The sequence below is a fragment of the Sprattus sprattus genome (genome assembly GCF_963457725.1).
Source record: "Sprattus sprattus genome assembly, chromosome: 2".
Taxonomy (NCBI): domain Eukaryota; kingdom Metazoa; phylum Chordata; class Actinopteri; order Clupeiformes; family Clupeidae; genus Sprattus; species Sprattus sprattus.
This window is the reverse complement of record NC_137921.1, coordinates 10991309-11018722: the sequence shown is the minus strand read 5'-3', so window position 1 is coordinate 11018722 and position 27414 is coordinate 10991309. Positions and strand designations below refer to the sequence as shown.

At 39.1% G+C, this 27414-nt stretch overlaps 2 protein-coding genes across 2 annotated transcripts; both read left to right on the top strand.

The window, feature by feature from the left end:
* Positions 1-9867: 9867 nt before the first annotated feature.
* Positions 9868-12953, top strand: hoxc13a (homeobox C13a; the record flags this gene model as incomplete). The annotated part of the gene is made up of 2 exons (XM_080860509.1): positions 9868-10531; positions 12694-12953. The coding sequence occupies 2 exons, from the start codon at positions 9868-9870 to the stop codon at positions 12951-12953; spliced, it is 924 nt and encodes a 307-aa protein (XP_080716635.1).
* Positions 12954-22728: 9775 nt separating this feature from the next.
* Positions 22729-26163, top strand: hoxc12a (homeobox C12a; the record flags this gene model as incomplete). The annotated part of the gene is given in 3 exon segments (XM_080831838.1): positions 22729-22754; positions 22756-23357; positions 24215-26163. Coding segments are annotated over 3 exon segments (867 nt in total). The 3' UTR covers positions 24454-26163.
* Between the last annotated feature and the right edge of the window lie 1251 nt (positions 26164-27414).

Below are 27414 nucleotides of genomic sequence, written 5' to 3'. Positions count from 1 at the left end.
GGGGATATTTAATGTAATTAGATTTTCAGTTGTCAAAATAGTTTGGGCCGAAATTGCTTATCTCAAAAAGTGCTATGAGCATGATGATGAGCAAAAAGCTGTAGCCTAGTCTTTATCCTTAATATTAAACAGCGTGATCGAGGCCTTGCTTAGCAAGTTCAAGTCTTATCCTGAAACTAGTTTTTCCGAGTCTCATTGGTCTTATCCCTAAACAAAACACATGTATTGGCAATTATTTATGTTACTTCTTCTCAAGTGGCGTTGTTGCCGGTAGATCTGATATAGTTTTATGTTATAGAAAGAATAAATTCAACTCCGACGGCTTCCCGTTTGATTGTGCTATTAAGAAAAAGACATCAGAAGATCGTATAGGTATAGGAAGATAGGTTGGCCAAATGTAGGATACTCGCTATGAGGCTGTTATTGATGTGAGAATTATACCTGAACTGTCTGTTTATTCAGCGTGTTTGAAGCAGTGATAACACTGGTAGAATTATGGGCTGCTACCTGAGAGTCTGAAGTCAGTTTCATAGAGGCCGACCTTGACCTTGACCAGGCATCCTTTTGAGGCGGAAGCCAAATCGAGGGGAAGGAATGTGAAAGCATTGGTACAAAAAGTAGACCACTACTGATTTCTCAGTATATGTACATTTTGCAATAAATAGGCTATACATTTAGGTGATAGGCTTTGAATTCCAAGAATAAATCATCATGTTTGGCCAAACGCATTGACAGAAAGAGAACAGCCTGTAATCAAATGTTTGGCATATGAAAGGGGTTTTAGAATTACTTATTGAATTTGATTGAGATGACACATCTCAGGTATTTTTGCCAACTCAAATCTCGGTTTGACATCACAACACCCTTTGCTTAACTATATTATAAGCCCACTAAAGCACTGTGCAGAATCATATTATATTGTAATAATATATGGACTCTTTCTCCACCTCAGACTTTAGTGGAAGAACATTGAAGAATGGGGTAAGAGTCTTGTTTTCCTACGCCTCCAACAATCTATAACTGAGCAGTACACTTTATGTGTCGGCACCTGCAGGGCGCTATAGTCACAGAGAATGAGCAACAATGCGACTCGCAACACGTGGGAATAAGTTATAACTTTTGATCAATCGAGAGGTGGAGTAGGCCTCAAATGTCAAATAAACAGGTAGAAGTCTCTGATGTGTTGCCGGTCGAGTTCATGTAATGTTTTACACAACTTCCTCTGAAATATAGGGTGTCGGTTACTAAATGTTTTTGCGCATACATTTAGGTCTTCGCTGAAGTGAAGCTTTGAGAAAGAATGGAAGAACGACGTGCGTAATGGTGAGGAGGTCCTCGCCAAGTCAGTGCACGTCTACGGAGTTCGTAACCTGTCTGATTATGCCACGCTGTCATGAAGGACTCATCTGTTAATAGAGGTGCTTGGCATGTTTGCCGTTGTGAACGTATCTACTAACAGAGGATACAATGCCATTGTCTGGATTACACTCGTACACTCCATGGATTGCTTTCCGTGAACAAAAGTTTTTGCTAAGCCTTGGAGTTAAATAATAACAACATCGATCTTTGGATTGTTCCAGGGTGATACTGATAATTGCGGTACTGAAGTTTGCTTTGCGTTTGAAACAAAAAGCTAAATCGTTAATGTATTAGCTATTAGTTGTTGAGAGCAAGAACCCCGACAGAAACTGACTGATGATTGTTATAGGCAAGCAAGAAACCTTGAAAGAAAGAAAGATTTCCTTATTAACATTTCGTTTCAGAGTTACTTAATATTTAAGTTTACGTAATACATTAAATTATATGCAAACTAAACATCAGTTTCTGTTTATTATTCTAATAGATAGTATTCTTCATTCTTATTCATCTTTATATAATTGTGATGCAGTGCCAGTACCAGTAGAAGTGGCAAAACAATGACGATAGCAATGTAAAAATATGTTTACATCTAAGTAAAGGGTGCAGAGAATGTAAATTCAAGGCCGTCTTTTCTGGACAGTTCCTTCAGGATTTTGGAAGGGTTAGTTGTGATTGTTGCAGCCAAAAGTGGTTGCATTTGCTGCGGGATTTTTTCAATTTCCTGCGGGAATCCCTACAAATGTGATCCCACCAGGATCTTGCTTGAGTGTGTGTGATTGTTGCGGGCAAAACTATGCTCACCGAATTCAACCGTGAATAAAAAAAAATAGTGATTATACATAATGCAGAACTGCAATGACCTTGCAATTTCTTTAGCAAATATTGCGGTAATAAGAGAAAATTGTAGTCCACAATTGACGTTGTGGGAAATCCTTGAATTTGAATGAATCATATGAAAACTTAAGACCGCAAAACCCTGGAGGGACTGTGAGATGCAGAAATCTGATTGTAACCTTGAAGTGTTTGGATATATATCAATGTGAATGGAACTCCCTCTCTCTCACACACACACAGAGAGAGAGAGAGAGAGAGAGAGAGAGAGAGAGAGAGAGAGAGAGAGAGAGAGAATAATGTTTTTTTTTTAAGTGCTACTTTCACAAAACACTTGTTCAAGAGTGGAACGATTCAAACAGGACCGCTGTTGGATTACTAATCCTGCGTTTGTTGGGACGTTGTTGTCATTTTTAGAATGCTTAATATCCCGTTTGGGTGTAGGCTACATATGACCTTAACCTAAATGACCAGTACCGATGTGAATGGTCAGTGAACGATTATGATTGTAGTGTGAGTCACTGCAACAGTGGTGACTGAAGTGAATAGGTTTAAGCAGAAGTGGGCCTTTTACGCATACAGTATACATGTGATGGTTCTGAAATCTATGCGATACTCATTCCAAGAAATAAACACAAAAACGGACTCAAAGTCAGCTTGTCTCAGCCTTCATGAGTTTGGTGTACAATCATGTTGTGAGAAATCTTTTGCCAACATAATTCATATTTCCAGGAATCATATGACCTGGCACAATTCGAAAGTTTTTGGCTCAAAAATCTCTTTACAGTGCAAAACAACATATTAAATACTATGTAGTTGGTCAGTACGACTATAATTCTACCTTAATACTAGGACAAACGGTGTTCCTTTCAACATTTTCTACGTCTAGGACACTCAACCGAAAGTCTTACTCTAATTTTCATTTAATACATTCAGAACTCTAAGGTGGATGTTACAGTGTTGATAGTGATATTGGTTGAGATAAATGGCTAAAGCTGAATAAGTGAATTAAATAATACTTGGATACCACACAAGAAACAAAAAGGAAGCAAAGAAACGTTGCCAGTCAATATCAGTACTTTGCTCATTAGCATGTCTGGACAGAGAGTGGTCTCCTCTTTTAACTTGAACTTGGACTTCCGACTAGAGGCGTCTGGAAGTGGGGGAGAGATTTTTGTCTGGTTTTAAACGTCTCCGCAAAAGGACACACATGTGGTGCTTGTTACGCGGGCCGTAGACAGAAGTGCAATTGAATTTCAGTACCAAAGCTGAAAATACCTTCCATCGAGTGATGCTTTGCATTTCGAAATCATATATATACAGGACAAAAACTCTATCGTTCTCTAAGATATACTCTTGAAGACTGTTTGTAACTGCTTCGGCGACTATATGTTTTATTTTTACTATAGCCTTTCTATTCTTCATGTGGTTAGGCATACGTTTGACAAGAGAGCACATCCTTGTGCATATCACACAGTATTGTGTTAATTACGCTTATGGGGATTGCACATTTTCTGATGTGAAGATGAGTCGTCATCATAATATTTACTCTTAAACCCTGTTACTCTAACACTGTGGGTACCTTAACGTGGCTTCATTCTTTCCGTAACATAATTTGAAGGCGTTAAGTTTGTGGAAAATATGCTCACCAAACACAATTAATTCATGCAGCTACTTGCACGTGTCATATTGACTTTCAATACAACAGCAGGATGTTGACGCACGCGTGAAATGTTGACATTACCCTCTCAGGAGTATGATGCCACAACTAGTAATTTTGTAATACAGGTTGAGAAATAGGGTCGGGCTTGGTTGCAGTGCCAATTAATCAACATACAGTTGACCCCTCCCTCTATCCTCCCCTCCCCCATGCATGGCTTGTGCGTGCTGAGACATAGGTGTGCCCGTCCTCTGGCGAATCGAATGTTTTGCTCAGCCCTGACCGCATAGAATAGTGTCGCAGCAGACTTTGAACATGCTTATACTTTGATACAAGAAACCGGGCGTCTTATTAAAAGACTGCTAATGGTGGCAACGGCACAGTATGCGGTTTTAACTATTTAAACGCCCTCAGAGTTTCACCAAAACAGTTTAAGTTGTTGGACCCTGATTTAAAGATTAGGCCTAAATATTATGAGAATTAACCTACCAGACAGAACGTGAAATATCTCCATGCTTCGACCAGCTTGCCTATATCCGTGAGAACAAAATGCAAGTTGAGCAGAAACAAGGAGATGAGATATTCTGTAGTCCATATGTATCTGTCCCAATCTGACTGTCCATCTGTGCATCTATGCAATTCTGATCACTTAAAAGCCACGTAGAAACGTCGGTCTTCCCTGCAGCTAACACTTCTGTCTCGCGGAAGTTAATTTATCCGTGAGCTATGAAGAACGTTTTTTTTACGAATAGCCTACATAAAAAAGTGTCTGACATCCTCTCTGAAAATATAGCTCCGCTATCAAATCCCAGTGAGACTAACATCCGATCTAACACGTGTAGCCTGTGTATTTATATGTAAGAACGATTGCAAATTAAATATGGCTCTCTTCAAATTGGCTAACCTGTGATTTCACCTATTCAAGATCAGGTAAATTCTTTCATGATCTAGAAATATGTTTGCATTCGCCGTCAAATAGAACCACAAACCAAAACAAAAAAAATAGGTCTACCCAAACTGTTGAAGACTTGAGAAGTTAGATTTGTTTTCACATTGTCGAACAAGACGCATGGCTTTCGATATAGGCAACAAATGATCAGCACTTTCTGCTGGTTGTGTCGGTCTCTGTGCTACTAATGGTTTTTGCGGGCCTAAAACTGAATTCATTGTTTTCTATTTAAAGCCTTAAACAGACAAAATGTATGACCCCCACTCCATCACACCGGATGCACAGCACTCCAGAGGACTTACTCCAGCACCCCACGGTTGGGACAGGTCAGTTAATGTTTGTTGATGCCATTTTGGTCATAGATTACAGCGGTAGAGTGGTCTGTTGCTCACTGAGCAAAGAATCGGCATCAATTATATGGTTATGGGTGGTTGAAACGAGAGCGATAGTCTACTTCTTGTTATTGTTCTTTGCACACATAATATTGTGATCACGTCTGTGAATTATGTATTGGTTATTTTGTTATGTAACAGTATAAATGAACATGTTGACAGGAATGAACAATAAACTTGTAACCACAGTGAACTAAGTGAATACTTTAGGCTAGCTCAAATTACTGCTGTAGTGGTTTATAAGAATTACAAACGGTTGAGTGATCACAAAATGGTAACGGCTCCTCCGATGCAGATTATTTGGGTTTTGGGTTGGTCTGTGCATCTTCTGTTCAATTCCATAAGCAAAAATATTCATCAAACTCGGCTGTTTAATTCTTGTTTGGTGTCCCTTTCAACCTGCATGGCAAGGATAATAATATGACATTCTAAGCATGTTGTAGCCTACCAAATGGCATAGATACAAATGTCTGTTGGTAGTTACACTTGAATTTTGCACAATACTTGCAACTTGTCACATCCTACCGATGTAGGCATGTTTGAGCAGTTGAACTGAATTGCCTTTTTTTTCTAAATATTACTTTTCCCAGTAGCCTAATTTAATCCTAAAGGGCACTGTATAGTCAACTATCACAATAGTAGCTTTTCTTAAAATTCGATTGTTATTGCAGTAAAAGCAACTAATCAAAATTAACACTCAATCTGTTTCTGAAATAAAATGTTTTGTCATGAAGTGACTGAGACAAATTTTGAAAATGTTCCTGCAATATTTCTTACTCGGGTAAATAAAGAAGGCCTACTGCTAGCGTGGGTAATTCTGCAAGTGAGCATGCTATTAGTCATCACATTGCCTACCTCTTCCGAACAAGCAGGCTCCAAGAAACCATTCGTATTTTCAAGCCATCTCTTTGTGAAATAGGAAACACAGAGCAAACTTTTCAAAATATACTTGGACCAATGTTTCAGAGAAATATGGTCCACATTTTAACTAGCCGATGTTTAATCCTCAACCAAGGTGAATTATAATTAAGCCTGGCATCAAATATTGCTCCATTTCGACAAATACTACTCTATGTAGCACAAATTAGTTGATTATCGCCGTGTTAGGACGTTTCCAGAAATAGGTCATGGCATGGGTGTGTATGGATCACTAAAGCGAGTAAGATAGTAGCCGATAGGCTCTTGAATGACAGGAGGCTATTCTAGGCTAAAGCCTAACCAAAACCTCAGCACAGTTTAGGCTAGTACTCACCTCACCAGAACCTGGTGTTTAAAGCAAACAGGAAGGTGTAAAGTAAGCCGAACGTGAGCAGTAAGTACACGTATGTACAATGCGTAAATAAACGCGGTGATCGAACAGACTGTTGCAATAATTTTGTATACCCTCTATGACTGATTTGCGTACCATTACAATTTCCCTTAGAGTGAGTTAGCTTCCCTCCCTTACAGTCTTCTTACTGCAACACAGAATTTAAGTCCATGTTTGTGAGTTTTTGGGGTGTGCTAGAATGCAAGTACATAAAGACCACCACTAGCATTTAAATAAGCAAGTCTTATTCACATGATATGATTTCTTAGAATGGTATCGAATTCGTTGGCTAGCAGAACCTCATCTCTGCGCATGATACAAAACGGATAGGATGTTCTATGTTGTTAGTGTTGAGCGGTTTAGATTAAACGGCCTTCACTGCTGGCTATAGTTACTCTCAAAGGGTCATCCCAAAGGAGGATGGAACGTCCCAACACCCGATTTTGCCGCGTAAACAACACACATGTGGTACTTAAGGGTATAGTTTAAGTTTTCGTTTTACTTAATCTAACAACGAGTAGCATACCTCATAATCAGTTGCCTAAGAAATAAATAGAATATTTTTGATGAGAGGGTGGGTAGATTTATCACAAGAGAATTACAGCTGTAGCCTACTATCCATATTTTTCTTTCTCCTCAGATAGACCGCTTTATGTCCGTTTTCGTTTTTACAAAGTGAATTTGAACCACTGGTTTGTTGTTTGCCGCCACTTTTCCGTTGTTCCTTTCTAGTCCATGTCTTCTGGCCTTTCATTTATGTAGTTGCATTCAGGCGAGTGTGAAGTTCATTCTTGTCTGTCTAGACTGTGATTACGACCCTGTTTGGCTGCGTATTTTACCTTGACCTTGGACTTCCGTGCAGCTGCTATTTGTAAGAGACGTCCATATTTGTCACCATTGCGTCAACCAAGCAGTATTTGTCTCTACGACTAGTTACAATGCTTCAGATCTTTCATGAAACAGAGGGGTTTCAACTGCAAAAAGACAAATAGAGATTGTAGCCTACTTTCTGCAGCCACGGAAATAGACATATTTACTTTTGTCACGAGGTTGTAAACATACATTTACTGTTCAAGCACTTTAAACTAAACATTACGTAAATAAACCCAATATTATTGATGTTATATGAATTAATTAATTCATCTACTATTGTATATATCTCCACATTTGTTGATTCAAACCATGTCCGAGCGGCAGCCAGGAGGTTGTTGACTAATTACTAATGTTGACTTTGGTTTTAACAGGAGACAAACTATAGATCTGCATTAATTCATATATAATTCAACAAGGTTACCACGACAGTTTTTGCTCAAAGCGAATACAATTCAGGATATTAAGGGCCCCATGCAACAAAAACTGTCTGCTAAACGAATACAATGTAAGCATATCAACTCTCAAACATTTTCAAATTTTAAACAAATCTGATTAAACACACTCAAGATTCATTATATCGGCGAGGACAGAAGCTGGGGCTATGTGAAGATCCAATTCAGTAGTCCCGGTTTACATATGACGACTCCTTTTAGTTTATCCACATATGCTTATATTATAATGTTAATATAACTACATAGGCAATTTCTATATTTCACCCATCATTCCACGCATGTTAATGTTTTTAAACCTTTAATACTGGAGATTTATTTTGCTAGGCACGTGCACAGATAGACCCCAGGTGGTGCTCAAACACCTGCCCTTATACCCTCTGACATGAAAGATTTTTTTCTATATATGATTTTATATAAAAAAAAAATTAAACTATTATCAATTGGCTCATGGTAGCGACTTTTGAATTAAAAGCGTGCTTTAAGTGCTCGACAACTGCATTTGAGTTGTAATTCTGCTGGACCGCTTCAGCCCATTCTACTTCCCTTGCCACAGTAACCGCAGTTAACGCACGCAAATCAAGCGCCCTGCGGAGCAACATCCACGTCTCCATGATTTGCCTTTTTGGTGACAGCCAGGTAACAACACTGTGCCCTAAGCATCCTCATTGTTTGTTACTGTAGTGAAATCAAACCACAATTAAAACATTTCGATGGAGCCTGCAATGGGCCACGTAGATTCATCTAGACAATAGCTGAGAAGTCCACCATTAAGCTTAACAACAAACAAGCTAGTCTGGCGAAAAATAACCTCATCAATTAAAAACAGTGGACTCTGATAGTTCCTTTGTGAGGCAACTCATAAACTTATACAATTACAGATGGATTACATAGTTAATAGACTATGCAATTATATTTGGATATCAGAAACGTTAGCCTGTCTGTCACACCTTTCTTGTGATGCACTGATAGAGTTGTAGCCATGGGCTGATGACATGTCAAGAAAATGTGCGGTTTGATCCACACTTACATTGATAGGCTATGGGTTATTATTGAAACCGTGTTAGTCTGTAGCTCATAGTCCTACTGTCAACATTAACACACAAAAAAATGAATGATGTGCTGCAAAAAAAACTTTAGTGTTTTTAAAATAACTGTTATAACTGTGCCCTTTTTTCTTAAGCACCTGCGAACTGCCCTGTATTTTTTCTTCAAAATGTCCAGTTATGTTGCATTGTGTTTCCATGACATGGGCTATTTTTTTCTGTTATAACAGCATGTCAGAGTAAAACATCTGTGAAACTAAATTAATATCTAGCTTAGGCATAATGTTATCAGGCACAATCATGAACACAGTAACGATCAACATATAGCCTGTTTTCAATTAGGTGAATATATCTGGAACAAATAGCTCCCATATTCATGGAGCACAGCGATGTTAAGAATGGCCTATATTCGATCATTAATTACTGAGGAAATAATGTATTTGAAATTCTTATGCAAGTCAAGACTTCCTCACAGCAGGCCTACGAACATTAAATTACAGAAGATTTCATTCCCCATTCCCTTCAAAGTCAAAATTGTCCCGCATTCACAAAAGTAATTACCACACAGAAATAAATGTGGCTGATTGTAACTGTATGTGGGCAATGTTCAGTAAAAACATATAGGATGCACTGAAACATTTACTTTAGGATATAGATCTAATTGGTCAAACGATATGGTCTACGGAAATTGTTTTGTTTTCCCTCATATATGGTGTCTTCTCCTTTAAGAACATTTGTTTTTGGTGAATTCAGCCAATAGCCGTTCTTTGTAGCTAAGGGAAGGCTGCCGTGAAACGTGAGCCAGTGACTCTTTTAAAAGGATTATCCTACCCACCTATAGTCCCGATCTCTTTGGGCTCGTTAGCATATCACGTGCTTGCTTCTTAATGAACTGAACGCACAGGTCCTGCGCGCGCATGCGCCTGCGTAAAATGTAGTTGGAAATGAGGTATCCGTCTTGGAGTAGTCGACTTTTTAAAAGCATCGGCAGTCCGTGATATGACGACTTCACTGGTCCTGCATCCACGCTGGGCAGACACCTTGATGTACGTTTATGAAAAAAGCCCGAATGAAAACAATCAGAATAAAAACCAAACCATGGAGGGACTAAGCGGGAACTGTCCTTCAACTCACTGCAGGGACCTCATCTCACACCCTGCGCTGGGACGGCATTCTGGTACCATAGCGACTCACCAGGGATCCGTTTACTCGGATATATCTTCCCCTGATAGCGGCCGACAGTGCCCCGGTCCACAGACTTCATCTAACGCCTCCCTGGGCTACAGCTACCCTTTTGGAAACCCTTACTACGGTTGCAGGTTATCTCATTCGCACAATGTGAATTTACAGCAGAAGCCTTGCTCTTATCATCCAGCAGAAAAGTATGTCGAGCCCAACTCTGCGTTGCCCTCGGAAGAGCTCTCAAGCAGGGCAAAAGAGTTTGCTTTCTATCCTAGCTTCGCCAGTTCCTACCAAGCTGTACCGGGATACCTAGACGTGTCAGTGGTCCCCAGTATTAGCACACACCCAGAGCCACGGCATGACGCATTGATTCCCGTGGAAGGTTATCAGCACTGGGCGCTATCAAATGGCTGGGACGGTCAGGTATATTGTTCTAAGGAACAAACACAATCCACCCATCTTTGGAAGTCTCCTTTTCCAGGTATGACAATTTTATCTTGATTTATCATTTTGTTGCGTGGATATCTTCCATTTTCAGAGGGATTTTCAGCACCATCATAATATATTTCTACGCTGCCTATGGATTGGAATGGGTCACCAGTTACTAAGGATTCATTATAGGCTATAGAAAGATACAATATCCTTATATGCAATTTAGTGTTCTTCTTGTCAATCACGCATGTACACGCATGTCCACGCCCGCAACCAAAATTGCGATTAAAACATCCCATCCACTCTGTCTTATAGGTTATAGAAAGCTACACTATCCTTTTATGCAATTCAGTGTTCCTCTTGTCAATCACGCATGTACACGCAGGCCCACGCCCGCAACCAACATTGCGGTTAAAAAATGTCTCTGACTTATCACTCTGACTTATAGGCTACTGTGACTGAACGGGGTGTTTTTCCCCGAGTAAGCTAAGGAAATTGAATGTCGAAGCATCACAGACACAGGTGTTTAGCCTTAGCCTAATATTGTACACATTAGTCACGTGGAGTCCCTCCACGTAAAACATTTCTGTTAGTATATAAAGCTGGAAATATAAGAGGTGTTTTGGTGTTTCTTATTTTATAAACCCTGTCATACCAAATGTCAAGAAAATGTGCAGTACAAACCATGCAGTCACGGTGATTGGTGTGGGACACGACAACATACCTTTGCTCCTCCTGTATGATACAATTGTAGGAACTATTTGTGCCGAGGCAATAAATCTGTGAATCTTTGTCAGGAAAGAGTAGGTGATCTGCACGTGTTATAAGAGCTGTGCAGATGCCAGTATCCATTATTCAGTCAACATCTGACGTGCACCTGCGCATTTTGCATTCGTCCTTGTAGATCTTACTAGGCCTACAGCACATGAAACCACTAGTTTACAAAAATCAGTATATGACCGTGTGGAACAGCCACATATGATTACTGAATAACTATACTGAAAGTATCACGATAAGCCTCCCTTCCTCTTTGTATCTCCCCCCCCCCCCTCTCTCTCTCTCTCTCACACACACACACACACACACACACACACACACACACACACACACACACACACACACACACACACACACACGCCCGCGAGAGAAAGAGCGAGACATTTCATCAAAGTTATACTAATCCAAAGGATGTCCAACCTCATTTAGGTCTCTTACGTCTCCATTAAAAAGTGACCCACCACCTTAACAATTTCAATAATGGGTTGCTTTAATGGGGATTTGGGATTATGCAGAATGCTTTTGTCAACACTCAGTGGTCTGAGTACTAGATTTCTTCACGTTTGCTCTAGGGTGTGAAGTTTCCCGTTGAAATGGTCCACGGTCAAATACAAAACATTTTCAGCCATGCAAAGTAGCGTATGTGCTTTTACTCCCACGTATTTGAGCGCTGAGGTGCAATAATGATCATACATATATTGACAGGAATGTTATTTACACAATTATATCTTTGCTTGCCAATTCAGAAACTTGCAAGCAATACCAAGCATAATAAAACAATATTCACATCTAAGTGGCTAAATCACAAATGAAAATGAGGCTGTTGTATTTTCCACTCAAGTTCACAGTGCCTAAATAGAAATGTTGCATTCTGACCGAAAGATATGCTTAAACAGCTTGGGTACATTCATGACCATCATATGTGCAAATGCTGCCGTTACCTGCGAGTGTGTTAGTCCTATTCCTCGGACTCATGTTAATTCACATTAGGTGTAAAGTTGAATGAATGACTGGCCCCTTTTATTTTTGGATATCTGCACGAACTTTAATAAAACTGAATAAACTAAATCGAGCGTGTCCAGTGTCCAACAGAGGATAATTCATTCGTGAAGCTTCTGGCCTATCAACTATATATGTGACACTTTGATTTTGTCCTTCGAAAACGTGGAAAAGACTGCCGCAATATCATATTTTCAATTGCCATGTTTATTTTGAGATGAGAGCTACCCTTTATAAATAGCCTATCATACGCTGTATCAAACATCGTATATGCACGTCATGACTAGTGCAGTGATATAAACAATTAAAAAGCACGTGCATTGCAGTGACTATGGAGGAAGGTGCTCATATCAGTTTTGGAAAACCCTAAAATATTTGCAAATGTTGGCGCATTTTCAGCACCTGTGTGTTACATCCTCTTCATTTCTCCTTCAGATGTTGTCCCTTTGCAGCCCGAGGTCAGCGGTTATCGTCGTGGCCGCAAGAAGCGCGTCCCCTACACCAAGCTACAGCTTAAGGAACTGGAAAAAGAATACGGAGCCAGCAAATTCATCACCAAAGACAAGAGGCGACGTATCTCCGCCGGAACTAACCTCTCTGAGCGCCAGGTTACCATCTGGTTCCAGAACCGCCGGGTGAAGGAGAAGAAATTCGTCTGTAAATCCAAAACAAATAATCACATGCACACCACCTGATGAATGGCCCCATCACTTTTTCAGCATCAGCTGATAGCCCGTTCGTTTTTTGAAAAGTCTGACATGTACCTCCTTTCTTCTAATCATGTATGAAGAACACTTGAGACAATTTCCACTTACCCAGCCTTTCATGAATACTTTATTTAATTTCAAATCAGTGCACACCACATTCTTCATAAGTGTGGCCTAAACTGTGAAAATAATTGTCATGTCAACTTTTATATGAATGTACATATATAAATATATACTATTTAAGTGGTGTCATTTTCTCAAAGACATTTGAATCGTGTGTTTTCATGTGAACATGATACTTCATGTGATGACACTCCACAGATAGCCTATAGGCCTATATATTCTCGCGTGCGCACACCCAGAACACAGCAAAATTAATAAATAAAATAACGAATGAAAAGGAAAAATAAAAATCACAACTGGAGACGAAAGGAAGTAGTTATGGACTGATTGCATTTGCTTGCACCCCTATGGGAAACAGAACTTGAAAAACCCCGTATGGGACTTTAAAAATTAAAATGTAAAATGTAACAATATTGCGATCCATACCTACAATACGAACACTTGCTTAAGAAGGACTGCATGCAATTCAGTTTTTCAGTGCATACGAAATATTTCCACCTAGAAGTTTTTTTCATGCCTACGGTACAAGCAAGGCTGCTATTGTTGACATGTACAGTGCAATGCCTCTATAATTTAATCCATAGTGTCTCGTATGTAAGGTCTGTATGTGTCAAAATCGTTTTTGTGTGCCCCTACAAGTGAAGGGTGTGTGTCTGCCATGCAACTGGAAGGATTGTAAAGGAAAGTATTACATAATAATGCACAATCTTTTTCTCGAATATATATATAGAGTAATGCATTGGTTGTGTTGGATTTGTTCACATGACTTGTAAGCAGTGTATTCTACCTGTCGTGCAGTATGTGAACTGTAAGCCAATTGTGGTGTTTGGTCGTTAACGTGCTGAATAGAAACATGTTTGTTAAATAAATAATGAATTCAAACATAATTTCTCCATTGCGCTCAGTCAGATAATTCATTTAGGCTGTGCTTTTGATCGACGCCTGTTGCGTAAATTGCACCAATAGCCTACCTGTGTGTGCAAGTGAAGACTATCATGTCGTGTATAGTTTACCAGTTAAAATATTCAGTCTCTCTATCAGCATACGTAATACGTTAATATTTGTATTGAATTGGTGTTATTGTTGACTTTAGTTGTTTCAAATACAAATTAAAGGAAATACGAATTGCATAATATTTACAGGAAAAGCTAAACAAAATTGGCCTACGTTTAGGCTGAACTTTGAACAGGTAATGCGCCTCGAAGTGCTATGGTATGACGTAGTTAATGTTTAGTTTAAGGCAGAACTTCAATCCAGCCTGAAATTGACTGTCTGCTTTCCAACACTTGAGAAAGCGGACTTTGAAAAGTGTCTTCTACTATGAGTGCTTCCCCTCAAAAGCTTAATTCTTATAATTTCAGTGTGTAACGATTACTACATTTTACGTAAAACAGGTTTACATATCTACATTATTGCCTTTGTATCTCGAATGTAACTTAACCGCCTAATTTTGTTTGTTTGTATAGTGGTAACTATGAGGAGTAACAGTCTTTTGAAGATTTTCAGATAATTTGTGATAGAATGGGTGGCTGGTTGTTACTGGGTCTGCTTTCAACTATTCTGAACATGGTTTACATTGGTTTACATTACATTACACGTTAAATAGTTATGCCATGATAGGGCTGAAGACAACTCAGTGTTTCTCGATGCTGAAACTTGCAGTATCAGGGTTTGACTGTATTATTAATTCATTTGAGGTTATTGAACTAGCAGTTCTGTCACTTGCATGTTACGTGTAATTACTATGATGTTTCTGGTGGTTGTGTGATTCTTGAGATCAGGAGAGTAAGCATTAGTGCTTTAATCAGTTATTACGAACCCTGTTCCAAATCTCTTTTTTCCTTAGTCTGACCATTGGGCCTACGTTTACCACGCTATACGAATTCATGAATAAATTGATAAGCAAGACAAGACATGGATCTAACGTTACACATTACCCCGGAGTTAATTGAAAAGCGGTGTGAGTTAGGCTTTGCCCCTGTTGCCATTTGGGTTGCTAATTAGGCCTTTTACCAGCAAATACGATTTTAAACGCCACAATTTTGAACAACCTTAGCTATAAGCTTGGATGTTCCATAGCCTACATTTTTCGTTATTTTCAATACAGTCCAGTCTTTGAAATATCAACGTTTAGCCGGAGAGTTTGAATGAGCATTCAAGTGAATGTAAGCGAATCCCATGTTACACCTGAGAAAAAGTTTTTGTGGAGTCTGTCCATGTGTTGTGCCCCATATAGTCGGTAAGCTATATAATATCGTTCTAGTTGTATGTATTATCAAAGCAAATATATTGGCATACGTCGGGATGCTTCAGTCATGAATTTTTAGGCTGAACTTTGAACAGGTAATGCGCCTCGAAGTGCTATGGTATGACGTAGTTAATGTTTAGTTTAAGGCAGAACTTCAATCCAGCCTGAAATTGACTGTCTGCTTTCCAACACTTGAGAAAGCGGATTTTGAAAAGTGTCTTCTACTATGAGTGCTTCCCCTCAAAAGCTTGATTCTTATAATGTCAGTGCGTATAACGATTAATACATTTTACGTAAAACAGGTTTACATATCTACATTATTGCCATTGTATCTCGAATGTAACTTTACCGCCTAATTTTGTTTTGTTTGTATAGTGGTAACTATGAGGAGTAACAGTCTTTTGAAGATTTTCAGATAATTTGAGATAGAATGGGTGGCTGGTTGTTACTGGGTCTGCTTTCAACTTTTCTGAACATGGTTTACATTGGTTTACATTACATTACATGTTAAATAGTTATGCCATGAAGTAGGGCTGAAGACAACTCAGTGTTTCTCGATGCTGAAACTTGCAGTATCAGGGTTTGACTGTATTATTAATTAATTTGAGGTTATTGAACTAGCAGTTCTGTCACTTGCATGTTACGTGTATTTAGCCTATGATGTTTCTGGTGGTTGTGTGATTCTTGAGCTCAGGAGTATAAGCATTAGTGCTTTAATCAGTTATTACGAACACTGTTACAAATCTCTTTTTTCCTTAGTCTGACCATTGGGCCTACGTTTACCACGCTATACGAATCCATGAATAAATTGATAAGCAAGACAAGACATGGATCTAACGTTACACATTACCCCGGAGTTAATTGAAAAGCGGTGTGAGTTAGGCTTTGACTGTTGCCATTTGGGTTGCTAATTAGGCCTTTAACCAGCAAATACGATTTTAAACGCCACAATTTTGAACAACCTTAGCTATAAGCTTGGATGTTCCATAGCCTACATTTTTCGTTATTTTCAATCCAGTCCAGTCTTTGAAATATCAACGTTTAGCCGGAGAGTTTGAGTGAGCATCCAAGTGAATGTAAGCGAATCCCATGTTACACCTGAGAAAAAGTTTTTGTGGAGTCTGTCCACGTGTTGTGCCCCATATAGTCGGTAAGCTATATAATATCGTTCTAGTTGTATATGTATTATCAAAGCAAATATATTGGCATACGTCGGGATGCTTCAGTCATGAATTTTACCCAAATACAATAAAATGCCAAAATCACATTCTTCGTTTTGTGTAAAAGTTACCACTAGTCGAAATGCAGTTACCATTTGATGATGTTAGTGCCATTCATGTTATTTGTAGTTTGTGATGCTGCAACAAAAAAAAAGGAAATACATAAACAGATAGACATTATGACACTCCAACAAGCGGGTGCGGACACACACACACACACGCGCGCGCGCGCGCACACACACACACACACACACACACACACACACACACCATTTATGCTGTAAAGCAAAAACTAAATAGGCCTACAGAAGTTATCCAGGTGGGCTAGTTTTTAAGGAGAAGGAAACTTGAATATATTGCATGTTTAAGACTTGTGGCGACATAGGCCACCAAAGTGTTGTAGCTGCGCTGCCTATTCACGTTAGAAGTTGGTACATTGAGGAATTGTAACATTAAAAAAAGGAAGTCTTCAATTTCGGATGCTGATAGCCTTCTGAAGTCTTTTGACGTCATGTGAGCTTTACCCTTGACCGTGACTATGCAGTCACTTTGACCTTGACTCAACGGAAGCTTGTGAATAATAAACAGTGGGCCGGGCATTGGAGCCCATGGTTTGTTTGGAGGCAAACAAGGTGTTATTCTCCCTGTCTAGACGACTCGACGTAATGACGTGCCATAAATATTTAAACCCTGAAACTGCGCCGATGTCCCGTGACCTTAACTTCCTTGACCAGTTTTGACCAAGACCATCGTAAACATTTGCTGGGATCTTCTCTAGTTTTATTCTTAAGAGTAGTTTCACAACCCGCTATGCTACAGGTTCGCTACCACCGTATAATTCTTTGACTACCAATGGTTTTATACCTCCAACATGAGGTGTGCGTTGTACTGACCACAAAGACAGGTAGAGAGTTTACGTCTTTCGACAGCAGACACCGTCAACTTGTGGTGTGACGCTGGAATGAGTGGATAGGTGATGTGAAATCCGCACATCTTAACAAGTCTTCTTCATGGTCACGTTCAAAGGTATGGCAACTTTTTGCTTAAGGATTAACAGATGATAATAAGGAGGTTCTATTGCACATTGGTTGAAATTGTTTCAGATTTTAGATTTTCTTTCTTTTTTGCATTTTGCTCAGTTCTAGGTTGTGGATAGACAGCAAATACGTAGGCTGACGCTATTCTTGCTGATCAAGGCCTAGGTATTGTGTATGTGTAGATAAAATATGTGGATATCATCACGGATATGGAAAACGCAGACAAATATATATTTTAGCTTTACTTTTGCAGGCCTATACGAAATCAGCAGAACATTTATTAGCCACATCTTAGTCACTGATGGCGAAGATTTACGAATACATTTTGTTTAATTTTGTTCCGATTTGCTGTTATGCGATTTTAGATGATGAGAGTTCAAGATATCCCAACTCTGACCTAGACTTTAACATTGAAATTGATATCACGGCTTTCTCGAAAATATCTTTGAAATCACGGCTGTCAGAAAAATATTTTTACTGATTATCAAATTGCTGATTATCTTGTCTTTGGTAGTTTCAAATCGCACAATTTAAAAATTTCAATAGGCATATATATATTTTTTTACCTAACCTTGCCTACAAAACATTAACAATTTTTGGGGGAAACAAGAAGGCTAAGGTAATATTATCTATAACACTCACACACACATCACACACACACACACACACACACACACACACACACACACACACACACACACAGACACGCATATAATTATATATATATAAACATATATATGTTCATAAACATGTCTTGTAGTAGGTGCCGAAGGAGTGGCTCAACTCTCAAGGTTGTTTGATAAGAAAGCAAATAGTATAGTGAACAAACATTTGGATCTTTTGACTGATTAATAAACACATTGCTGATTATCTTGCCTTCAGTTTATTTAATATCTCAGCTTTTAAATAATATATATTTTTTGTTGAATATACAAGAGAACCTAAAATTATCTTTTTTTCTCTCAATAACCTCGTTTACCAAAGGTTGACATTTTTTTGTAAATGCGAAGGCCAACGTAATGAATGTATAGCATAGTCTTAGCTCTCGAGTTTTTTAATAGGAAAGCAAATAGTAGAGTGAACATTTAGTTCCCTAATTCAAGACAAACTCACTATCAGGAAATCTCATCGGCTTTATGTAAATTAAATAATCTACTGTCCCTTTTTTCCTAAATTGTCGAATTAAATTTGGTGCGATGGTTTACTCACTTCACCTGTTTCCCTATTGCTAGCTGATCTGTTATTAGGTGATAGATGTCTATACAAAGAAAACATATGTGTGACACAACCTCTGAAAATATGTTTTAAAACCAGAAGCTTCCACCTAGGCTTCCACTGGCCAGCATGTCCTTAGCAAGGGGGCTGATAACCTCTGCTGGTAGCATGGTGAAAATATCAGGAAGTGAAACTCCCAACGTCCATACACTATACAGGGGCCGTCTCGCGAGGGCAGGCGTGCAGGGAATCTATTTTTTTCTCCGTCTTTTCTGCTGTGATATTAACAATGCGTTAGTTATAACATTATGAAAGAAATTGATGTAAGATCACGTAATTTAATGTAGTAGGCTACCAGTGATATTTTAGTTTTATTCAACACATATTTCATTTATGTATATGATACATGTATTTGCATTTGTTATATTTACAATATATTTATATATATATCTGCAAATAATAACACAGTAGGCTTATATAGTTATTTACGCCTTAATATTCCTTGTCGGATCAGAGGTAATACTGTCTCAAATCATTCTGAAAAAGAGAGGCTCTGCTGGAAGGTGGATTATGAATAGACGGACAGAGATACCCGCAAATTGCTTGATAATGGCCAGCGACGTAACGACCAGGTACACAGTTGTAACATGGGGACAGTTGTAACTTGCCTAATTTCTCATCTCGTGTCCAACTTAATGCGATGTTATTCACAGACAACATGTGTGGTGATCGTCTCAATCTCTGTCAAAATGTTCTGACAGATGGCGGTTTGTTGGGCAAACATGGAACTTGTAAATTTGTAAATTTGTTTTGTGGAAGATTTCCAATGCGCAATTGGTGTGTTTTAACAGGAACACTAGTAACAGGTGGTTGTGATCAATGATTCCCCAACTAGATGCTAGTAGTAACTGCAAGTAGTAACTGCATACAACGTGTTATATTCCAATAATCTTTTCAAATAGCAGGAGAGGTCGACTGGGGACAATTGCAACTCATATAACAATCGGTTTCAACCAACAATCTTAGCTATCAAGTGAAATAGGCTTGTTACTTTTGCGTAAATGTGATGCCCATTGTAGGCCTAAGCGACTTTAGACTGGTATTTTGAAAACAAACGCTGTTATGAAAACACTACAAAACGACCCTTATCCACCACTATTTTGTTTTGAATGGTGCATGACTGTTAATTTGACTTTAGCCCTTCTTGTGCTCGGCAACTGTTACAACTGTCCTCGCGCGTTACAACTGTCGCCAAGGCACGAACTGCATTTAGATGAAAATGAGATAAGAAAGTCACACGTCCTGAAGTTAATATAGAGATTTAATATTCAGGACACAAAAAGTACAAAAAAGTACTGTACCTGGTCTCCACAAATTGAATGAAAACATTTGCACTGCATTTAAACAGCGTGCAATGATAGTCTTGATAGTCTCGAAAGACATTGGTCTTTTGCTAAAGTAAAATAAAAAACAGTGGGGTCTCACGTTCATATTAATTTCAGAATTAGAAATGGTTTGCTCAAAATTATCGGAACTTCCCATTCATTTAATATATTCTTTCTAACGCAAGGTCAGTGTTCCATTTTTGAGTTGCATTTCAAAATTCGTATCAGTGATTAAAGGAATGAGCACCCAAATCCAAGGTTTTGAGTCGCGTTTATCGACGTTGTGCATTTTCGTGCCACCTCGGCAAGAGAAAGACAGTGAAAGGCTGTGACAAAGCCAAGACAGTAAATAACCCTTTTATGCGCTATTGCCCTACCCCGATTGGGCGAGGGCTTCTAGGGTAGCCACCTCAAAAATGAGCAGACAGTGCACTCGACACTGACCTTGAACTGAAAACTATTTTTTAGCTCCATACTAAAAGAAAATCAAGGGATCAAACGGTTTGAAATTGGGTGAAACTATAATATTGCTGAGGTAGTGAAGTTATGAGAATATAAGAGAATAGATTAAGGTTGTGTTTTTAATGTTTGGTAGATGATATCAGGTTGTTGGGGATGCCGTGGAGCGAAGAGGGACGGGGCTATTTCAATGCTGTCTATCCTATAACTTCCAACTTTGGTCAAATCCAGCCATTGAATTCTGATTTGCACAATGCCTGGTTTAAAAAAAATATATTTAAATGTGTACGCCACGTGTCTAAAGCCTGAGCCTTGATAAGTTAGCCGCATACTTTTAACACTCCATCATATCTAACATCAGAGGTTGTTAACTTATTCCGGCATGTCCACAAGGAGAGCCTCTCATCTCATAACTTGTATCTTGGAATGATCGACAGTCAACTAATAGCAGATAGGACTTTTTAAATAAATTGCAGTAGACCACTCGGCCGTGTTTTTCACCATTGTATGATACCACAAGGCCTGTATGCAAGCCATAGACGATAAAATATGCATTTCTACAGATTACATTAGAAGATCTCAGCGAACGACATGTGCAAAGAAGCAGTAGTCTTTCCCGGTCCTCCAGCCAAATGATTGCGTCGTGCGCGCAATATCACAGAATGCCGTATGATTTGATCTCTGTTGCATGAGTGTCAATACAGTAGCCTATATAACATATTCCATGAAATAAAAAACATAAGCAGTTTTCGGTTGGGGTTTCACCAAAACGTTAAGCTTAATTCAATAACTTTTCGTTTGTTTATTGAGGCCTATATTAAAGTAAGGTAATTTATGTTTCAGGGAGATGAACTACGTGTTCAGTGTTAGACCATACATGAAATAAAGTAAGTCTTTATGTAAAGAAAGTGGATTAGGATTCAGTTTAAGGGAACAGACATAAAACAAGAGACAGGGAAACTTGATCATGGTAAATACCAAGGGTTTAAAAGGAGTGAAATACATAACGTGAGAGCATTCACTATGCAGGGAAACAGCGACTTGGCGTTTTTTGAAACCCATACCAAGTATTTTATGAAATTTCAAGTATAGCTAAATGGTGCATCAGATTTTTTTAACACTATATCTTTGACGGTCTTTTAAAAATGTGATTTTTTTTTACCACCATCACCGGCATAATAACACCCCCTTTGCCACAGCGTCGTTATCGCAATAGACAATCTCTTTTTGGAAGAGTGGTAATGGACGTCCACAGCTAGTGACAATTCCCACTTTCATTTTTATAAATAATATTATCTTCAAATAATCTTCATAGTTGTAATCACATCGCTTCACCCTGACTCGTGGAGTGCTTGGACCGACTAAATCATTTAACGGGCCTCCCCTAGCTTGTAAAGTTCATATAAAAGAATTGTGAGATGTACAACAATCTTACCAGAGTTTGGCTGCCAGTGTTTATAGGTGCTATCTGTTTAAATTGTTCAGGTGTGAGAGAATAGCTGAAATATAGGCAAAGCTCTTAAAGTAACCTTATAGAATAGCATCTTATTTTACAGAGCCAATGTTTCCAACCTACTGACCCCGTTACTGTAAATATGAGTGCAGTGCAGCAATGAGCATCAGTCCCTGCCTAAAACAAGCCTGTAAAGAGGGGGCATCACAACTTTATATGACACTGAATTCAATCGTAATTTGTTTGAAAACAAGATGTCATGTGTACTCTCCCATTCAAAGAAAATAAATATTCATAAGAGAAAGTATTTTAAAACGTTTTTGCCAGCTAGTAAAGGTACCAAACGAGGCATGGGACACCCTTATGTTTTAAGAGATTCTGTAATATAAAAAGAGGGAAAGCTTGGCACCTGCATGCTTTGAGAAAAGAAAAACAAGATTTTACATTTCTAATAAGATATTTTATAGTATTTTTAAAAAGCGCGTAAAATCGTAATACAGAAGTTGATGTTTTGTTTTGTCAGAAATGGACCAAGTGGGTGGTACCTTCTGTGGTGAGGGTTAGTGAAGACACGTGACCATAGAATGACCAATCAGGTGCACCTCCAGGTTCAACTATGTTAAATGTCAGATTGCAATAAACTAGAAGCTGTTGGTCGGGCCCGCGGAAATGGGCGAGCATAATCTCCTTAATCCCGGGTTTGTGGGACCTTTGGTAAACATCCACACTGGAGATACATTTTACTTTCCTAATTTTAGAGCCTCTGGAGGACAACTGGCGGGGCTACCATCTCTCTCGTACCAAAGAAGGGACAATGTTTGCTCCTTGCCGTGGAACCCTTCGGAGCCGTGCAATGGATATCCTCAATCCTACTTCAACAGCCCTGTCTCCATTAACCCTTCCTTTAACCGTTCGTGTGAAATAATCCGACCCGAGGAAGGCAAGTGTTATTATAGCAACAGCAATGCAAACAGAGAGAGCTGCTCTGATGGCAACAGTCTTAAACGGGAGGAGAGAGCAAGAGACAATTCTATAGCGTCTGATCATGGGCTGCACAATGGGATGACCAACGGGGGTACCTATTCAAAGTATGATTATGGGACTGAGCAGATCAGTCAGGATCCGCCGTCTTGTCAATCTATGGAGTCCGATTCCAGCTCGTCGCTGCTCAACGAGGGAGGCAAGACCTCCACCAGCGACCCCCAGACCATGGTATCGCCGGGAAATCACACAAACATTGCCTCTGGCGGAGGTGGGTGCCACATAATCGGTCAGGCTGGAGTAGCAGCCTCTTTACCTTGATATGTTGTGCTAATTAGCATAATTCTCAATTTAAAAAACTTGAACTTGACCAAGAGACTGTTTGCGTATTAGTTGTCACAGGAGTCATGGGTCCAGTATTTGCCTGCAGGGGGCTTGCGTGATGGTCCAACACCGCTAGGGGTTGCCCTAAAAATGCTACAGATTTCCCAGGCTTAGCGCTCAGTCATTTATACAACCAGTAAACACTACACCATAAAACACGACGGCTCTGATGGCAGTGCTTTAGTGTGGACACGTCTAACCTTAAACTACTCACTATTGCGATAATGCTGTTTTTCTGTTTCATTGGGTTTACTTTTACATTACGCACATAATTTAGCATTGTTATTCAAAGAGAGCTCTCCTGTGACTGACTGCATCCAAAAGAGAGGCTTTTGTTTTAATGACTCGTAAAAGGAATTAATATATGCTGTTGTGCACTAAGAAGTCATTTTAATATGCCTAAGTGGCAAATAGCCTAAGTAGGGGTATTTGCAAGTAAGTCATTATCGCGTTAATGTTGCTTTAACTACAATAGTAAAACTTCAGTGACACAGACTACTGTAAATTGGTCTCTTCCTTCAAACTAGGAAATTGTTTTATGTAAACCTGGTGTTTTTGTAAGATGTCATTGGTATTCATGTGCATGTGAATGGTTGCTTGAAATTCTGATATCGCATGACACGTTAACCTGAATGGCGACTGGAAAGGGTTGTGCTCATAGCTGTGCTGGCCTTTGAGGCAATTATGGGTTTTGTGTTCATAACTGACCGACATTCTGCTATGCCATCCCTCCCCTCTATCCAGGTGCCCCATGGTACCCGATGCATACTCGCACCCGCAAGAAAAGAAAACCATACTCCAAGCTACAGCTGGCAGAACTGGAGGGCGAGTTCATGCTCAATGAGTTCATAACCAGGCAGCGACGGAGAGAGCTGTCCGACCGGCTTAATCTCAGCGACCAACAGGTTAAAATCTGGTTCCAGAATAGGAGAATGAAGAAGAAAAGACTCATGATGCGGGAACAGGCTATGTCTTTCTTTTAGAGGAATTACATGAAGTAGTATTCCCACATAATTCTGCAGTAGCCCCATTCCCTTGATAAGGTGTACTGCTGCAGCTGGTTTTCGCAAGAAAATGCACATTTGCTTCCCACAGTCAACGATCAGTAAGTGTAAATACCAGATATCATATAGCAAGAAATGCAGACAACGAGCAGGGTTAAACAAGTGAGAGTGATAACCCAATTGACAGTGTGGTGTATGTGTATTTAAGTGGTGTCAGTATTTAGTGTTTGGCTGTTGAAGAGGAGGACATTTTCCAGTGTATTTCTGGGCATATGACTAAGCCACGGTTGCATCTATAAGATTAAGTTACGTTGAGAATATAAGTGTAATACAGAAGCATTGCTTTAAAGTATTAATATAACGACTGGTAATAGCTATATGAGATGATAACTATTTATAATTGGGAGGCTTCTTGAATTGTCATCAGAAATACCATTTAGTGTTTAGGCCACTTCATGCCTCTAAGCAAATTCAACTATTTAAGATGTCAGGGGAAGTGTAACAGGGGAAATTAAGGTAATATGAAAATTAGAGAGAACACACCAGCTGAAGGGTTCCAGACCAACGCATCTCTACTGCAGTGCCTCATTCGCCTTCATGCTCTCATCTGCGCCGAACTTTTCACTTATTCTAAGCATGTGCTAGTTTTGAGAAGGATCAAGCCCAACAGTTCAGTAGCATATCCCCAGTGACAGAACCAAACCTATCTAAATTCGTATCTCTCTTTTTGTAGTTTCCACCACGTGTGCCGGCACGTTCACTGTCACGGACACAAAGTCGGTCCAAAGTTGCATATCTGGGAAAGCTAAACTCAGTGCCCATTTTCACACCAGCATTTTATGGACAGACACATCAATTATTTATTACAATTGCCCGACAAATATTTTTGTTCTGTTTCATGACATTCTTTCTTCCACATGACTTGTGAGTGCTGATGATCAAGGGCGATGCAGTAATGGATAATGCAGTGTGTACCCGACTCTCTGCTGGTATTCCAAAGGCCCCGTTGATATGGGGCTTTGGTAATTGACAGTAGTCGAACTTGAAATCCCAACAACTCTCCTGTGCCTTTGCAGGCGCAAAGCGTAGGCCTACGTCATTACTGCACGTTTTCCTCCTTTATGGTTGAAGCCTGGAATCACATAAGGCAACCCGCAATGTAAAAAGCGTTTTAACAAAGCGTTTTAACATTATTCATGATATTTAATTTTAAATGAAAAACGTACAAATAATTGTACAACAGTTCCGTACTTTCCTGCCAAAAGGGGGAGCTAATTGTTATATATAAATGTATTATACCATTAAGAAAGAACTTCCGGCGAAAGATATGTTGTGCATGCTCAGTATGAACTAGCATAGATGAGTTTAATAAATAGGCTATTGTCTCCCTTTTTGAGAACTCTGGACTGGAGTTTTTTGAAGACACTTTACCTCACTTGGTGTTTCGATTTTATCATGTAAAGTGCAAGGAAAACGAGTTGGAAGTCTACAGTTGAATAGTCACATAATATTTATTATTTGTATTATTGGTATATATAGTCTCATTGTAATGGGTTGATGCTGCTTTCTGTTTCCATTCTTTCGCTCGTGAATGGCATGTCTCGAAAGTTCAGTATAGAACCTTCTCTTCGTGTATGTGTTTGGGTAAAGTGTGATTCTCATACTGCTCATACAGACTGTGTTCTTACTCAGAATAACTTGGACGTGTTTGTTATATCGTACATTCACTTGGGCCTATTTGTTTATCTCCCCTTTGTGTGTTGCATCAGTATTGCATTCCAATCTATCTCCTTGTCTTGTATAAAATGTCAAGAGTACACGAATGTATCCCTGTGTATTGTTTATTAAAAGTAAAGTCTATGAACATACTATCTAGTGGTTTGTGGTGATTAACATGGAAGGCTTTACCTAACCTACCATCTTGAAACGCGCAATGTCTACGAGTCTTATGGACTATATAATAATATAATTGGGAATTGACTATTTTATTCGTTTCCCCTACCTGAAACTCGTGTATTTTTGATTGTTTAAGTTTCTTAAAGCTCGATAATACATATGGGACGATATTTGTTAAAATGATGTTGACCTCCGAATCACAGCCGTGGGCGATATCCTTTCCCAACTCCATTCTAACTCGTGTCATATTGTTTAATTGGTGAATTTTCTTTGCGAAGACATTTAGTTACACGTCTGTATAATTTAACGTTCACAGTTGTTGCACTGGACAGTATTGCTTTGTACATTATAAATGATACATAGCCTTGTGTTTTCAGTGAAACAGTGAATATATACGATTTTCCATTCGTAGTTGTTCAGAATCAGGTTTTAGATTCATGTAATTTACATCGCATTTCCAAATGCGCACGGTTCGCCAATTTGAGAGAAATCTATAGTTTTGTTGTCCTACGACAAATACCAATAGGACCTGTAAGCCCCTCTGCCATATTTAATGCAAAATGTATTTGCAGATATGCAGACATGGATATTCCTTTACAGAACGGGCAGAAAAGCCCGAATAAAAATATGCTTACCGGCGTCAGTAGGGATTGATTCAACTGGAAAAAATATATTATTAGGTGCCTGTGGATTGCTAGGCGTATGAGGTATAAGCTTATATTCTGACCTGAACAATGTAAAATGGCCTAAATTGATGTTTTGGGGAAATGTTAGTTCAGTGAAAAAAATTAACCTATGTTGAGTGTCACTAGTCTTGCCCTAGACTTTCCGAATGAAAGTGTTCCAGCAAATATTAAAACGTCCTTTAGACGCTCTGGCGTTCAACAGTGCGGTTTCCGACCCTAAATATCTTTGACATGACTTTGTTTTAAGTTGGTTCATACGAAGTCTCCAGAATATTCTACCCCTTTTCACTGAATATATACATTTTGATCTTTAAGTTATTAAGCATTTCGAATACATAGTCTAAGATCGACACAGGTA